This window comes from Manis javanica, chromosome 1 (genome assembly GCF_040802235.1).
Source record: "Manis javanica isolate MJ-LG chromosome 1, MJ_LKY, whole genome shotgun sequence".
Classification (NCBI taxonomy): Eukaryota; Metazoa; Chordata; class Mammalia; order Pholidota; family Manidae; genus Manis; species Manis javanica.
Window position 1 is genome coordinate 237,757,149 of NC_133156.1, and position 16,786 is coordinate 237,773,934.

The following is a 16,786-nucleotide window of genomic DNA, read 5'->3' on the forward strand; positions in this document are numbered from 1 at the left end:
CTGGTCTACAAGGTGCTTTGATGGGTTTCTCAGCTTTACTGAGCTGGGGTTCACATACCTTACAACTCCCCCACCTGGAGGACCCGGGTCAACGGCCTTTGGTTTACTCAGGGCTGTGAGACCAGCACCACAGAGAATCCAACTGCCAGTTTGTTCAAACGGAGTTCTTCTGGGCAGCTGCCACAGCTCTTTGCTGACACACAGTCGGCGGCTGCTTTTTCAGACCAGCTGATGGACGCACGGAGACATTACGACCTGAGATGCCAAGACTACCAGGGGGCCATGCTGGCCGCGGCCGTGGACCTCAGCAGCTGTGCCTCCAGGTCTGCGGTGAGGAACCCCCACCGCGGATCACTCTCCTATTCCTGCATGAACGCCCCGAGGCCCTGCTCCTTCCTCTCCACCAGGGCTGGCCAGCCGGCCTCGCTGCGACCGTGGTCAGGGCGGGAGCCCTGGAGCCTCCCACACCGGGAGCCCCGGCCCTGCGTCCCCTCCAGCTAAGCACCCCTGTGGCTCCCACCCAACCCAGAGGGAAGCCAGAACATCTCTCTGGGGCCTCCAAGCCCTGTGAGGTCTGCCCACTGAGACCAACTTGGACCATGCCCAGCCCTCCCTCCCCTCGGACCTTCCCACACAGTTCTACCCACCACCCATCCCTGTCCCCTGCTGGACTGTCCCCTGTGCCCCACTCCCACGGCCAGCTCTTTGTCATCACTCATTGCTCAGCCAAGTGGCCCTCTAGGAGGCCTGCCCCAGCACACGATCTGAATGACTGTCTCCCTCACATCACGTCAGAAGCTGAATTCGTATTATTTACATGTTGCTGGTTTCCCGTCTCCATCCCTACACGGAATGTGGGATCCTTCAGAGAAGGTCACATAATCCTGCACACTGGAGTATTTCCAGGTCCTGGAACAGTGCCTGGCATTCAGCAGGGAATTAACACATGTTGCAAGTATGGACATTCACACGCAGGCTCTCCCTGAACCCCCAGGCCACCCAGACAGAGCCGCATCAGGACTTCCCCATCCCCCCGGGGCACCCTCTCCCGTGTCCGACTTGCCCACCCCGGGGCCCCTACAGAAAGCTCTTCCCTAAGGGCCAAGCAGGGTTAAATAACACAGTGGGTCACTGCCAAGACCGTGAGTTAGAAGCAGCAACCTCAAGTCTGTTGCTGAAGAATCACACGCTAAACGTGACGCACATTCACTGTGGCTCTGGGCCAGGGGCTCCACGGCAGCCGGAGGCCAGGTCACAGCCCTGCTCTGTCTCCCTTCATGGCTGCGCTCGAGCCAACGGGCCAGTCCTCTGGAAGCCCCGCAGGCACACGTGAGCGTCTCACGTGCGTCTCTCCCAGAGTCCAGAGCTCCTGGTGAGCTGCATCCTACCTGGGTCCGATGCCAGATGACAGACGCCCTGGAGTGGCCCAGCTTGTTCCGGCAGGGTCCTTTATCGTAGTGGATCAGGAGGAAATCGTCCTGGAAGGAGGGGAAGAGCGGGGTGACTGGGAGCCTCCGCAGCCCGGCGAGGGTCCTGCCCGGGGCTGTGGGGCTCAGCTGGGGAGAGCAGAGGTGGGCCCTGTGGCCGCGGCCGCCACCGCACGGCCCAGGGCCTCCACCTGCCTGGGCATCCGGAGGGAAGGCTGAGTGGGCACTAGGGGGAGCCCTGCTCTCGATGACAGCCTCACCTCGAGAAGGGCTTCCCAGGGCTCAGAGGCGGGCTCCTGCTTAGAAAGAAAGAGCCGATCTCCTGTGGCGCAGGCTTCTGCACAAGCAGGTCGGAGGCTCCCGCCGCCCAGCGCTGCTCCCGCCTCTTCCACCACAGCCCTGCCCTGACGTCCTCCTGCGGCCCCCGCCGGGTGATTCCCAGATTAGAGGATTCTCTTCATCTCTGGCCCACCCTCCTCCGTCAGTGCCAGGCTCTGCCTGGAGAGGGCCCCCTCTCAGCTCAGACCACTGGAATGTGCTCCCCACTCGCTGCTAGTCAGGGGCCACCTTCCGCCTGCCTTCCCCCAGCTGTGCAGGGCTGTCACCCAGGGACTCCCTCCTTCCGGGTGCCTGTGATCATGGACTGTCTTGGCGGTGGGACCCTGAACTGGTACCAATATCTTCACTATGTCCCTGGCCCCGTGCTCGGCCCCCACCCCGAACAGGCACCAACCGAGCACACAGGAATGGGTTTTCACTCAAAACCCTCTGCCCCCTCGGAGAACAGAGGGGCTGTTTCGGTCACAGAAAGTGTGGTAAGTAGCACACAGGCGGGGCCAATGGCTGCTTATTCATTTAGCCGAGGGTGTAAACCGACAGCCTCTTTCTGAGCAGCAGTGATAAGCACAGGCCCCAGTGTCCAGTGTGTCTGAGAGGCCAGGCAGCCCTTCCTCTGAGAGCCGGGGAGGGCGGGAGGGAGAAGCTGACCGCCGGAGCGGACTGGGCGGCTGCAGCCGGGAGCTCTCCTCTCCTCCTGAGAACCATGCCAGCCTCCGGTCTGCAGGCTTGATAGGCCAGCCTCCGGTGCCAGAGCATGCAGCGGCTCACCAGGAAACCCCGGCTTTCCCGGGGTAGTAGCTGGCTGCCTTCTGGAGAAGACGAGAACGCAGCCCGCCCCGCCTGCCCTGCCACGCGCAAGGCCTCGGCTGTGAGAGGAGGCGCAGGTGGACACCCGCCCAGGCCGCTTCAGCCAGGGCTCTTCTGCTGTGAGGCTCCTTCCGATGACTTACCCACCGTGGGTTCTCAGTTCCTTAAACTCTTAATTAAACTTTCCTTTACACTGATACTAACGCACACTGCTGAGATGAATTTTTCATTTGTATGTCTCATTTTTCCCAGGTTGCCTCTCGCGATGTCTTCCACTGGAGGATCCTGAGTAGTGTTTGATTTTATTGAAACACAGACTGAAAAAACAGGGCGATCACAAGGTCCTCATGGTCATGGTGAGCTTCCCAACAAAAAGGAAGCTCGTTCAGATGGCACCTTTCTTCTCCCCGCGGAGACCCCTCTACAGCTGCTTTTACAATATATAAATGACTTCAGTGATTTCAAGCATAGGGATGAAGCCCTTGAGCATAACCAGCCCTGACCGGCCAGGAGCCTCGGGGCGTTTTGTAAGGGGGACCATTTCCCTGACTACTGTTCAGAGAAGTTTCATTGAGCCTCACCGTGGAAGCAGAAACAATGGGTCCTGCTACAGAAACTGCAGTCAGTGAACTGTTCAAGATAAAAATAAATTCCCTGGGGCCATTCAGCCACCCTGAGGTTTGAGCTTTGGCTCAAGCTGGTTGCAGCAGCCTGTGTAACCCACAGCTGTCGGGTTTCGGACACAGAAAGATCAGAGGGTGGGCACCGGTCCCTCCTCCTTCCTTTGGTGCTTTTTGGAAAGACTCTCAATTCTTGGACTTCCCCTTGAAAAGAGTAGCTAACTTCAACTTTCAGAGGAAGAATATGTGCATTAAATAAAGCAGGGATGTAGAAGAAATTGCAGTGCTGGTCTATACCAAGTACTTCAATAAATGCTAAATTATAGCCCCCTAAAAAAAAAAGTGAAGAAAGTATGTGTGTCTCTTCCCACTGTAAGTAGCGCATGTTGGGAGGACATTTATGGTGGAGAAGCGGAGACAGAGTGTGAGCCACACCAGGTTAGATTCCAGGGAAGAGTCCAGGGCTGGGCCCGGGTGCAGAGGAGAGGGGAACAGGGAGCAGGAGCGAAGGAAGCGGCCCACAGCCACTCACACCTTCCTGAGGCGCACGTGCAGCAGACGGTGCCTGGAGGGGACAGATTCCTGAGGAGGGAGACCGCAGGGGAGATCCCATCTCGGTCGCTGCTGGCTTCCAGCCTGTCTCAAAAGCGCGGCTATTGCGCTTGACGAATCGCTCCAAGAGCAGGCTCCCTTTCTTTCAGAATCTGCTTTCTGTGGCCACACGGTCAGTTTTGGCAGCTCTTCATTTACAAAAGAAAAACAGGTGTCCTTCCAGGAGGGACAGTGCAGACTGGCTCCCTGGTCTGCCGTCCAGGCAGAGCCAGATGCACCAAGGCCGTCTACACAGGTGCGACAGGCTACAGAACTGGGTCAGAGCGAGTATTTCTCCAGAGGCCAGAACACACAGGAAACAGCTTTGTGTTCGAAGGAGAAAGCCAGTGGGGCTTCCTCCCAAGCCTTGTAAGTGAATCAAGGTAGCACTGGGGGGTAGCAGAAGAAACAAAGATCGCTCTGGAAATCAAACTTTTTGTGTGTTTGTTCTGAATACTTCCCTTAACAAATCTTCAAGGACGTTTGATAACATGGAGCAAAACTGGCATTTCACTTTCCTTCCCCTTTGGGAGAAGTTATACGGAGTGGCAAATTGCAGGAATCAAATCTTCCAGTCCCTTGAGCTTGGACTTCCAGCCTCCAGACCCGTGAGAAATGAATGTGTGTTGTTGCAGCCGCCCACCTGTGCTCAGTGACAACAGCCTGAGCTAAGACTCGCCGCAGATGAAACCTGAGATCCTACGACCGTCTCCACCCATGCTGAATCCCATGCCTGCGCTGACATTTTGCTCCCCAGATCTCCTGCACAAATTACTGTTTTCTGAAACCATTGCACTCCATGAATTAATATTTTTAGAAGCACACACACAAAAAATGTCTGATAACATTATTTCTCTTTTACAGGAGTGTCCTCTAAAGTCTTCCTCTAGGAAGTGGCTGGCATGCTTCCCCGCTCCAAGACGGAACCTCAGGGAAAGGCACCAGCATGGAGCTCGAGGCTGTACTCACGTCGAGGGACTCGAGGCAGTACCAGCAGAAGGCGTGCTTGCAGTTCTTGCACATCATCTGTGCACAGCCCTCGTCCCGTTCTATGTACACCTTGCACTTGGGGCAGCGCTTGATGGGCGCATCGTCCTCTTCCAGTTTGAAGGCCGAACTGCGGGAGAAATTCTGTAAGGCTCTGCTCAGAGGGACCCGGGGGAGAGCGGCCAGCATGGCTGCGCTGGAAGCATTAGCCCCACAGCACCGGGCCAAGGGCACTTGCTATTAGATGAAAGAAAACAAAACCAATAAAACTAAAACTTGGGAGAAAAATCACCAAAACCTCAGTGAACCAACTAGTTTGATTTAGGGGAAATGAGAAGAGCAATGTCTGTGCGTATCTAAACCTGGGTATCTGTAGACAAGACCATGTGGTAACAGCTTATAATGGAGGTGTCCGCGTAACAGGATTATGGAGAATTTTATGTCCTTATTCATATTTGCATACTTTTCAAAGGGTTGATGATCATTTTATGCACTTTGCTATTACCAGAAAAAAATAATCACTTAGCTAGATCTACCTGGCTTGTCTTTACAAAATCATTTTCCTGAGAAGTCTGCTTAGAAGGCAGTGGTCAGCATGAAGGCTTTAAGCCTGGGGTCAAGGGCTCCTCGGTAAACTCGCTGCATCACAGCCTTCTCATCAGTGTGAGCATAATCGGAGAGTTTGGTACGGTAAGAGCACAGTGCGGTATCAAGCGTGTATGCCCGATAAGTGGTAGCTGTCCTTCTATCTGCTAATGAAAAATAACATTGATATTTATGTATGACTATGGAAGGATGTCTGTTCCTGTTATTAACATTAAAAAGACAGTTAAAAAATAAGCATGAGCCCACCAGGAAGAATAAACAACAAACAGCTAAGAGAAGTTGCCACTGATCATCGGGTCACGTTTGCTCTATTGTTTGAACTCACTGCCTCATTCCGGCATCACCATGACAAAAAAGATTTCCCACTGGAGTGAGAAGCCCTTTTAGAACTTAATGCATTCATAAGCACACGCTCATGGAGGTTGAGCAAATTTTTGCACTTTGAGTGCACCTGTCTATAGGATCTTCCACAAGCGTCAGAGTAAATAAAAGCATTAAAAAGTTTCATTTTGTATGCGTTATCTGGTGATTACTGAGTTTTCCATATGATTAAACCCATAGGGTTTTTTGAAACTCAAGGCTCCTCCGCTATGAAGCATGTGCTCCAGCTGAATGTGGCTACGTTTTGTTTACGAGAAGAAAGGGACCTGTTATGTTATGCTGGACGGAAGCAGCATGGCCTTGTAGTTAGGAGCACGGAGTCTGGAGACAGACAAGTCCCAGCTGTGCCATTTACGTATCATCAGTCTTCGTGTCCTCGTCCAGAAATGAGGCTAACTGCATCCACCTTAGAGGGGTGTGGTGAAACCTGAAAGAGTGTTTGTGTGTTTAGTGCAGACACACAGAATGAGGCACACAATTGTGAGCACTCAATACGTGGTAGCTGTTACTAATACTCTCACTGAGAGATAAAACCACCTCTAGCTAAAATTCTTCTCCAATGTAAAGGCAAACTACAGACCAGGCTTTCCAATGAACACAGGCAAAGGAGGTAAGGCAGGTGCGAGTGCCCCCCACGCGACCCGGCACACAGGCATCTGTGCAGACACTAGCTGTGGCCTGCTTCTGAGAGTGAATTTGATTTCTGCAAAAAGCTGCAAGTCATGAGGCATCAAATCCAGTGATTAAGGCTGGTTATCAGGGTAGATAACATTGTTCTGGTTTGAAAGCCAGGTGTGACCTGAAAGTAATGAAACCAATTTTCTCATGTGACTCATAAGCTAATTTAGAAGGAAATGCTATGAAGAGGTACGTATTAGGCGAGAGTGAAGACTGTTTCGGTAAGGCTTTTTAAAAAGCAAAGTTAAGATGTGTAAGCTGTGGCATGCTTATAAATTTACATAGTATACACAATGGTTTTCAAACACTTTCTGGTATCTGGATTATATTTCAAATTATGATGAATAACAATTCTTAACTATAAACTCAAATTTATGAAGAGATAGGAGTTATTAACAGCTTCATCATAATCTCTATGTTCTAATGTCTTTAAGGGACAGACATGCAACATTAATGACTGAAGCTGGTCAGATGGTGGATGGGAACATAGGTTAAGGGAAGGCTTAACTTAAAAAAGACTCTACTGTATGAAGATAGCTGAGCATATTCTGTTATAAATGATCCCTGACAACCAGTCCCAGGGCCAGAAGGACAAGAGGGAGTGGTGAGGACTGTGGCAAACTACAGCTAGCACAAATACCTTCCTAAAGAGGGAGGCTCTGCTCCATTCTAGTCAATTGTCAGCAAGTAGGAATATAAACAGTGTCAGTGGATAAGCCAGTATTCAGATTTTTATGTGAAATCTCTTGATTTTTAAATTTTCACTAAATGAGTCTTACAAATGTTGATTTAAATTGCCCTTGTGTTGCTTTCCCATCCAGGAGCAGGACACAGGTTCTTTCTCACTCCTGGTTTTCTTGAGTCATAGAATGTAGGAACCCACTTGCTTACTTGATAGGAGGTTTCTTTTTTAAACAGAAAACTCAACTGTCACTGCAAATACCCCAACCTGCCTTCTACTTACTTATTCCCCACCCTGGAAATCCAGCTCCCCTAATTATGTACAATCTGACCACACAAGAAATGCATTTCTTGTTGCAAAATTCCAGAGCAGTAAGACCCAAATTACACGTGATTCATTCTGGTTTCGAGTGCCTGCTCTCTGCCAAGATCTGGGGTGACAAAGTTCAAAAGAGCCCAGGCTGTGATGTCAGGAGCTCAGCCTGATGGGGCATCAGCCACGTAAACACAGAAACTAAAGCACAACACGGCTGGTGCTGTAATCAACGCCAACGACCTCCATGGGGGCCACAGAGGGTGGGGTCACCGGCCTGGCCCTGGGAACTAGAGAGGGTGACAAAAGAGGGATGTGAGCCACATCTTCAAAGCTGTCAAGGGGTCTGCAGGGAAAGGAGGAGGGTGGCTAGTGGCGTTCCAGGCATAGGCACAGACATGCGGACGGGAGACAGAAGTATCGCCCCAGGGACGCCAGCCAGGTGTCTGTGCAGATGGGCTGTAAGGAGGGGGAGTGGGAGCAGCAGAGTGGCAGAGGAAGATGGGGAGCTGGTGGGAATGCCTCTGGGCGAGCAGCGTCAGGAGCATCTGTCAGGAGCATGGCCTCAGGAAGTGCAGGGCCCCTCGGTCTAGGTGAACCACGTCCCCTTACAGATTTTTAGGACAAAAAGAGCTGAATGTTATCAATTGCTCATGGCTCAATCTGCTTAATTTCAAGGTACTCAGCTGCAGTGCCACCTGGGATCCGGCCTGACAGTCCAGCCGGGGGTCGCGGGCAGAGACACACTGCGATTTACTGTGTCCATCCTGACAGGCCCACTCCTTTAGCAAGATGTGGCCCCCTTGGCCTCAGACACTGGAAAACCTGTTTTTGGTGATCCTTCTGGAATTTATAACCACTGCTCACCTACTCTACTTCCTGCTCCTGCACCCCTGCCTCTGTCACCTTCAAAATAATGGTGTCTCAGAAAAACTTGAGGTGTCACGGGACTTAAAACCCTTCCTGCCCTAAGTTTGTCCTTCTAGATAGGTAGGCTGTAGTTTGTTTCCCAGGCTTTGCATTTCCATGGCCTTGCACAGTGCCTGGCATATGCTCAGTTCTCAAAAGCTGAAAATAAACGAACCCAGGTTTGAATGACTCAAGGGGAAGAGACCGGTCTCGATGCAACCATGTCCTCCCCGGTGGGGTGCTTAGGGAGGAAGCCTCCTCCAGCCCTCAGCCCATGCCTTCCGCGGTGGCCAGTGAGTGCAGGGTACCTGGTCTCCCCAGGCAGGAAGGTGATTGGCATGGTCTCTGTGCAGCCTTGGCCGGGATGCCAGCTGGCTCTGCAGGCCGAGCAGAATTCCAGGTCACATGCTTTGCACTGCACCAGCTGAGGGGTCTGCAGCCCCATCTCCTGAAGCTGGCACACGGCCTGGCAGGTGGATGCCGGGCACCACGTCCGACAAGGGTCCAGGAGCACCTCTAGGACAGGGAGACAAAGCAGGCAAGTCAAACTCCGGAGGCCGAGGGCCCTGCAGGGCTGCAGACAGAGAGTGTGTGCGACTGCCCGGCTTCACTTTTTTAACAGCAAGGGGACCGTGCAGACCATGCAAGCATGCTGTCGCCTCCTGACCTGGTGCCTGCCTGGCTTGCTCTCCTCCCTTCCAGCCAGTCCCCATTTCTGACCCCACTGCAAACACCCTCAGAGTCCTTCAGGGCACGGCTGTCTGCACCCAGAATGCCCGTGGCTGCCCGCAATACCCCGTTGGCCCTCCGGCCTCGCATGTCCTGGACATCTCGCTTGACCGCCCTTCCAGAAGTGCCTGCCCACCGTGGCCCAGGCGCTGCCCTCTGTCTGCTTCCTGTGTGCCTCCCCAGGACAAAGTTCAGAGGCCAGGCCTGCGTCTTCCGTCTTGCGGCCTCACAACCTGGCCCTGCGGGAGGCACACGGCAGGTGTTTGGACAATAGTAAGGATGGGAAAAAAGGAGCACAGGAAGATGGCCAGTTCTTATCAAATGGCTCATCTGCCTACGTCTGTTCTCCTCCCACATTTACTCTAAGCCATGAACTACCACTGCAGGAAGTGGCCAGGTTTCTATCCAAAGCAGAGCCCAAGTCACCAAGATGCCGATTAAATGAAGTCAGGAAGTTTATTTTGGAAAACAAGACACCTCGACGCCCCCATTCCGTTCCACTCCATCTGTGTTTGAAGCCCGCATTTCCCTAAATAACCGGTCCCAGCTGCCTTCCCTGTGAGCAGCTCCCTGGCTTCACTCAGCCCGTGCCCAGTGTGACACTGAATCTCAGTGAGGGGCTCTGGAGGAAGACTCGGCCCGAAGCCCCACAGCTGCTGACACTACCCCAAAGCCATCGGAGGCCAAAGGACCACAAGGCTGCTTCCAAAGGCCCTCCAGTGGGCCACAGGGGCCGAGGCTCTTTGGCAGGGTTGCTCTGGGGCAGCAAACCCAGGAGTTACTGTGGGGAACTTGGAGGGCAATAAATGGCACTTGCAAGCTTGCAGGTGGGTTTGGTTTCTCTGCTTCAGGAACTGGACTGTGCGCAGGGCCTCCCGACGGCTTTGGCTGGTCAGGAGCCCGGACTTCATCTAGACCAGTTGCTGCAGGACACACAGAGGTTTGCCTCGCCCCTAGTCCCCTGGAAAGCCAGAGTCAGCCCTCCAAGAACAAGCCTGTGTCAGGTACAGCTTGAAAACAGCCTCATCATTTACTCCAGGGGCTGACAGAGCATACGTCGGTCTCTGAGGGCCAGGTGGCCCCCATCCAGCTGCCCAGCTCGGCTGCTGTGGCACAGAAGTGTGCTGATGCGTGGACAGTGCTCCAGCCAAACCACGGGCTGGGCCATGTTCACCCACTGGCCATGACTGGCCAACTTCTGCTCTAATCTATACCCCTCTGCCTCTTTTTTTTAAGGGGGAATCAATGGCTCAAAACTATCAAATTGATAGGTCTGGCAGAAGGTTTAGAACTTGATAATGTGAAGGAACTAGAATTCAGGGAAATGTGCTATTTTTCAACTGATCTTCATTATAAGAATGTAAAATCTTTATGACGCTCCTAATTGTGAGTAAAATTTGCTCATCATTAGTTGAGAGTTTCAGTGTTTGCTTTTCTAAGAATGTTTCTGGCTGTTGGAGCAGAGGAGGTGGCTTTGGGAGGGCAGAGTGGGGACGTGCATGCGGGGCAGCTGCCTGTCACTAGCTCAGCTGAGGGGACAGGAGGGTCCCCTCCTGTAACAGCGTAGGTCCCTAGTAGCCCCCACAGGGACCTCCTCGGGATGGAGCCTGCCTTCGCCTTGAAGCCTATTCACTCCTTGTGAATTTCTCTGCCAGCTCTCTGCCTCTGTGCCAGTGGGTGTTGTGGGGAGACTGTGCCCCAAAGACACTGGGGGTCCCAGTGCACACAGCACCGGAAAGCGCACGGCAGAACGGGCGCTCAGCATGCTGAAGGGCAGAGGGCAGACTCGCGGAGAGGTCTCCGGCCTGCTCTTTTCTTTCCAGCTGGACACTGTGGTCAGTGCTGGTCTGTCTGGCAGCTGGAAAGACAGCGCCACATGACTCAGACCGTCTGGTTCCCGCTGCTCTCCTTGCACCCTTGCTCCAGGGAGGGATGACATCAGCAAGGGGCTGGCTCTCCCGGGCTGGTGAGTCTCTGCATGCATCTCAGGGCCCCACGCGGTCTCCTGTTCATTCATTTTCCTTGCCCAGCAAATGCAGCTAGCAGGCTTTCATTGAGAAAGGCCCAGTTACACTGTGGAGCACAGGGCAGAGACCTAGTACGGTTTCCATGGTAACACAAATTCTATGGCTTTGGGCCTCGAGGAGCTGTGCCACAGCGCTGCCTTCCCCTGGGCAGAGTCCTGATTGGAGCAGCGAAGAGGAAATCACCCATCCGTGGCCGACCGCAAAGCTCTTCCCGAGCTGCCAGGGAACATCAAACTCGGGGCTTTTCGCTTTGATCTCTATAGTATTCTTTCTCCATTATCACCCCCATTGCTGAACTCTGCCAGCTGGCGAACGAGACAGGAACTGGTCAAGGAGAAAATCCACGCTGGGCAGCATCAGGGGGTTGCTCTTTTCAGGATGTATATAGGCATTGTATCTGTCACATACTATCTACCTCAGGACATACGTTAGGTACATCCCATCTTGTAGATGCTAATATACCTAAGATTTTACACAGATGTATTTTCAGACAAGACAAGCAGCCTATTTCCTGGCACACTTGAAGAAACTTAACTCCCTTCTCCCAAGGCAATATCAGTAAGAGAGGCAGGTCCCTAGCAGCTCTACATATAAAAAAAGCCCAAGACTTTTTTTAAAAGGTGCTTTTGTTCTCAGCATGGTTTTCTTTTGAGAAGCATGCTGTGAAGGGCCCAGTGCCCCTTGGCCCTGGTGCTGGCTCTCGCCACACTGCCCACCGGCTGGCACGCTGGCCGTGGCCCCAGAGCCACGGGTCCTGTCCCGTCAGGACTGCCTGACTCTCAGGAGTCCTCGGCTCTGGGCAGGGCTAATTATTGATGGACAAGCCCAGAGAGTTATTTAATCTCTCTGAGCTTTACTTTCCTTTAAAAAAAACAATACCACATAGGACAAGCCCTGGCTTCAGCATTCCCTTGACCTGGACACTGATATCAGCAGAATAAGAAAGAAGGAAGTCACAGGCCCTGTCCCTGGGCAGTGGGACCTCCGCAGAGGGATTTGTGAGCAAATACCTGGGCACGGGGTCACTGCTCACACAGGAACCTGGGTGCAGTGTGTGGGGCCTCCCCTGCTTACCCAGGACCCCGGCTGGTGGAGAGGGTAAGTTTAGATTAAAATCAAGGCCGTTAAACCAGATGAGACATTCTAAGACAAAATGGAGCCAGCATTCACAACTTAAACTAACCATGAGACTTTTTAGTAACCGAATGTTGTCAGGAAACTGTGGAACTGTCTTAAATTTTCTTCCAAGGCCCCCTCCCTGACTACATTTCAAAGGGAGAGAATAAGCCGAACTTGCTTTCTGATCCTATCTCAAAACCGCTCAGGTACTGGCCATAATCAATAACTCTATTTCAGCTCTAACATTTTAACATTTCATTCAGACTGGTCTTTGGTTCTATTAAGCCTGAGTCCATTTTGTGTCTTATTTTTTGTAGCTTTTAACATAATGGTATCAACATATTTTAAAGCAATAGGTTAAAAAGAAAAGAAAATCTCTCAAACCCAAGTCAAGCTGGCTTCATATTTATGCAAAAGAAAAAATACCTTCTTTGACTAAAGACAAAGCACCAAAGAAACAACATCAGTTAAAATTATTAGGTAGAAAAATTCACCCCACGGCATTTTAAATTCAATGTCACAGAAAGTTCATTTTCTTGTAACCCAAATAACTGCCAGTTTCTGTCAAGATTTTCTCTGAAAAACGTTTTTAGAAAAGGGCTGAAAGTCTCAGAAATCCAAATTAATCACTTTTATAGCTTCACATGCTGACTTCGGTATCACATGACATTCATTTAACAAATTCCAGTGCCATCAAAAATCCTGTTTTTTTCTCTGGTTGGCCACATACTGGCTTTTTTTTTTTTTTAAGTAAGCCTCAAGAGGAAATACAGTTATCTTTAGCATTTCTTTAAAAAAAAAGCAAAAAAGAAAGACAGAAAGAAAACTTTCCACATTCAGCAGGAACTAGGCATTTCTCGGTATTTTCCTCTGGTCTATTCTGCATTCCGTTCCCACCTTGATGATTGTTTCCTGTGAACACGTAGCCCAGGCTTGCGTCTCAGTGACGCGTGTCCGGGGCCCACAAGCCCCAGGCCAGAAAGAGGGGAGAGCAGGCCAGTGACTACACACTGAGCTGATAATACCAGAACTCAGATGTGGTGTTCTTCACAATAAATTTTTGGCATCAGGAGCGTCGTCTCAGTGTACCTGTTACTCTCTGCTCCTTTTCAGATGAGCCCTAGGCCAGACAGAATCCACAGCCTCGGAACCTCATTTTATGATCCTGGCATATTTCCAGGAGCAAAGGTGAACACCAGACCTAGACGCTCAACAGCTTTAACGCATCGTGATGCCACCTTGAGAATGATGTCACACTGGGATGCACACACCCCACCCTGCACCTTCAGAGAGCCCCAAGTCTGAGGCAGGCTTGGCTCCAGCCGGCAAGGCTGTCCAGGGCACAGCAGGGGTCTGCATCAAACCCTGCCCTCCAACCACAGAGACGGAAATCAGGACAAGTGGGTCAGCCTCTGCAGGTGTGAGGTTACCAACAATGCCAACCTCATGGGGCTGTCATGCTACGTTCTGAGATAAGGAACTCAGCACCTCCTCATCTAGGCCTGCGCTGGGTGGACAGTGAGTGCCTAAGAACTCTGTCTGTCACTAGAGGCTGTCACTCTGCTGTCCGGGTGGCCATCATCACAGCTCTCCTATCCTTGGCCTCAGAACATGCCTTTGTATCTTTTAAATTCTGTGCAGATCTAAGAATTTAGTCCTCAAACTGTTTGGCCTTAACCTGGCTGCAGAATAATGTCCCACCTGGGCCACATCTCTTTAAACCACCCCATAAACCCAAATCCCTTCAAAAAAGTTATGTTTTATGAATCCTTCCTGCCATCAAAAAGATCCCCCACAAAGCCCTCCATCGGCGAGCTCTTCAGAGAATTCAAAATGACAGTGAATTTATATTGACTTTCACTTCTGTTTTAGCCAAGTGATGTACAGTCTTATCTACCAAAAGTGCTTCCCTGGAGTTATACAGGTTCTGTCAGAGACCAGCTAATAGACTGGGGCACCTACCTCTTTCAAATTGCAGCTTTTTATATCTTTGCATAATTTCAGCCGCGACCATGCACTCAATCTAGGGGAAAAAGTGCAGACAAAGAGTATCAGCAGCTGAGGGCTAGAATGCATGCAGCACCCGTGGGAACGGAACCCACACCACCCTGACGAGCTAAGCAGGGCGTACTGGACATGGGAAAAACCACATCTGCTCAGGTGCACGTGCCTCATTCTCCTGCAGGTGGCCCTGCTTGGGGCAGGCAGCATCCGGGCAGCTAATTGCAGTTTCTAATCCTTCTTTGATCAAGAGCTCCACATACTGTTTCAGGCACTGGAAAAAAAAAGGCAGAGAAGTATCTGTAAACATCTTTAGTTCCTTAGGCCTAAAGGAGCAGCGATGCATAAAAATGATGAGCCAAGCACATGGTTGCATTAGCTTTGCACTTTCCCTGGGCCGCCCATAGCAACCATCAAATTAGAGGTTTTATTCACTCAAAAATAGTTATGGAAATCAGGACAAGTCAGTGAGCCTCTGAAGGTGTAAGGGGCACCCCTCCTGTGCCAGGGGCTGTGTGCCGGTTCACAGAACTAAGTTTGCAGGCTGGACCCCTGCACCGACCTCAGCAAACACAAAGGCTGTGAGTCCAAACGTCAGAGCAAAAGCAGAGAGGGAGGTGTGAAGTCCTGCTTCTCAAACACCTACTAGGTATCAGGCTCTATACCTAATCCTTTATGTCCTGCTTCTCAAACAGCTACTAGGTGTCAGGCTCTGTAGCCAACCCTTTATGTCCCGGTACCTCATGCACTCCTTAGAACAGTCTCTCAGAAAAGGCATGGCTGTGCCACCTTTTACATGTGGAAACTGAGTCATCACAGACCCTGCCAGCTTACCCCAGTGGTGAGGGCCTGGATGCCAACCCAGCCACGCTCAACTCTAAAGTGGTCCTGTCCTCCCCACTTGCTGACACCTCACTTACGCAGACATCACTTACGACAGCCTCACCCACTGGGGAGCACTGCTGAAAACCCAGAGGAAGTCAGAAAAACCCAGTGGGAGACACAAAGCAGCATTCGTAGCAAAGATGGCCCGGCCTTTTCACCAGCTTGCTTTTGCTTTACAAGTCTGCTAGCCTCCGAGATCCACTACTCCCCTGAGACGCACCTTACACACAGTTAGAAGACAGGTATGGCCTTTCCCAGGTACAGTCACTGCCAAAAGTGACTAGAGATAGAGACCCTGAAGAGCTTACGGAAGAAGTCACAGAGAAACCACGCAGAACCAGGAAACCAATGCAAAACACCTCAACAGTCCCCAAATCAACTCTCGGTCACAGCCCCGTACAGCAGCCTCTGTGGTTCACAATATCAGCACTGTCACACTCTGACAGTAACACTGGAAGACAGACAGCACCCCTTCAAGCCCGTGGGCTGTGTTTCCTAAGCTCCCTCCCCCCGAAATGTACACCCCATTTCATTGTAAGAATACATGCTTATTACTAATAGGGTCAGGCCTAAACTGAAATCCAGCCGCCATTCCTGCCAGTTGTAGGAACAGGCCTAGAACAAGCCTGTTATTCTCTCTACCAGCCTCACTTTCCCAGCCAGCAGTTTGGGGTGCTCAAGCTGCCTCACAGTGGAGTTATAAGAATTTTATGCAAGATCGTGGATGACCACATGGAAAATAGCATAAGCTCAATATATAAATAGTAATTATCTCTAAGTGGGTAATTCTCATCATTCTAGCAAGCCAGAGTATTTCACCCATTAAAGACACTAGACAGCAATTTCTTTAAAAAATACAAATCAAGGTAATCCTCAAAAGAGCCCCTTCCACAGCTTCTCTCAAGAGCACAAAACGCAGGACTGTGATTTCACATGTCGGCCGCAGTGCCGGCGCCTGCAGGCCCAGGGCCCTGATTCCAGCCTGCATCCCTCCGTCCTGCCCAGGCTGGGGTGAATGCGGACACTCTGCACTTAGATCCCGTGCACACCACCCACGTTTCGCCAATGCAACGGCCACGAAGGGAGCTCCCGGGGGACCCAGTGTGGGTGCACCCAGGCTTGGGTTTCTGCTTGAGGCCTGAGAAGGCAGAGCTTTCAGAGAAAGACTCATCAAAACCAAGATGCAAGGCTCTCCAGAACACGGTGGGGGCAGAAGAGGAGGACAGAAGGGCCACACGGAGCCCCCATCAGGCCTGCGCCCCGGCTCCGGCAGCGCCAGCTGACCCGTCTGGGGAGACAGTGCTGTGGCTTAGGGGCTTGGTTGTACGCCATCCTTGCAACAATGGTCTGTTTACAGTTGCAGGTGACTGGAACATCCTGTCTATGGCTGAGTGCAGCCTGAGGAGGGAGAAAGTGTAGCTCTGGAGCTGGACAGGCTCGTGGCATCGAGCAGAGGCCTTGGACAGGTTCCTGGATGAGTCTGGGCCAAGCGTCCCTCGGCCATAAAACGGGGTGTGCATCTTGCAGGGCTTTTGTGGCAGTGAGAAAGGAAGGATGTACGCACAGCCCAGCACACTAAACACTGACCGTCGCTACCTGCTGTCTGCCTGGGTGATAGATACATTTCTTACAGTCACAGGCATAAACAATATCAGAACATTAGCAGGAAGATCGTTACCATACTTC

At 51.6% G+C, this 16,786-nt stretch overlaps 1 protein-coding gene across 14 annotated transcripts in view; it reads right to left on the reverse strand.

Annotated features, from left to right (window-relative positions):
• RNF144A (ring finger protein 144A) overlaps positions 1-16,786 on the reverse strand; it is a 397,563-nt gene that overhangs the window by 305,203 nt on the left and 75,574 nt on the right. For all 14 annotated transcript variants that reach the window (XR_012122922.1, XR_012122926.1, XM_073217066.1 and 11 more), the window contains 5 exons: positions 14,385-14,489; positions 14,177-14,237; positions 8,648-8,855; positions 4,754-4,901; positions 1,389-1,478 (listed from right to left, as the gene is read on the reverse strand). Coding sequence is in view for 12 of the 14 variants with exons in the window: in XM_073217066.1 (XP_073073167.1) it covers positions 1,389-1,478; positions 4,754-4,901; positions 8,648-8,855; positions 14,177-14,237; positions 14,385-14,489 (612 nt within the window). In the remaining 2 variants the exon portion in view is untranslated. The remainder of the gene's footprint in view (positions 1-1,388; positions 1,479-4,753; positions 4,902-8,647; positions 8,856-14,176; positions 14,238-14,384; positions 14,490-16,786) is intronic.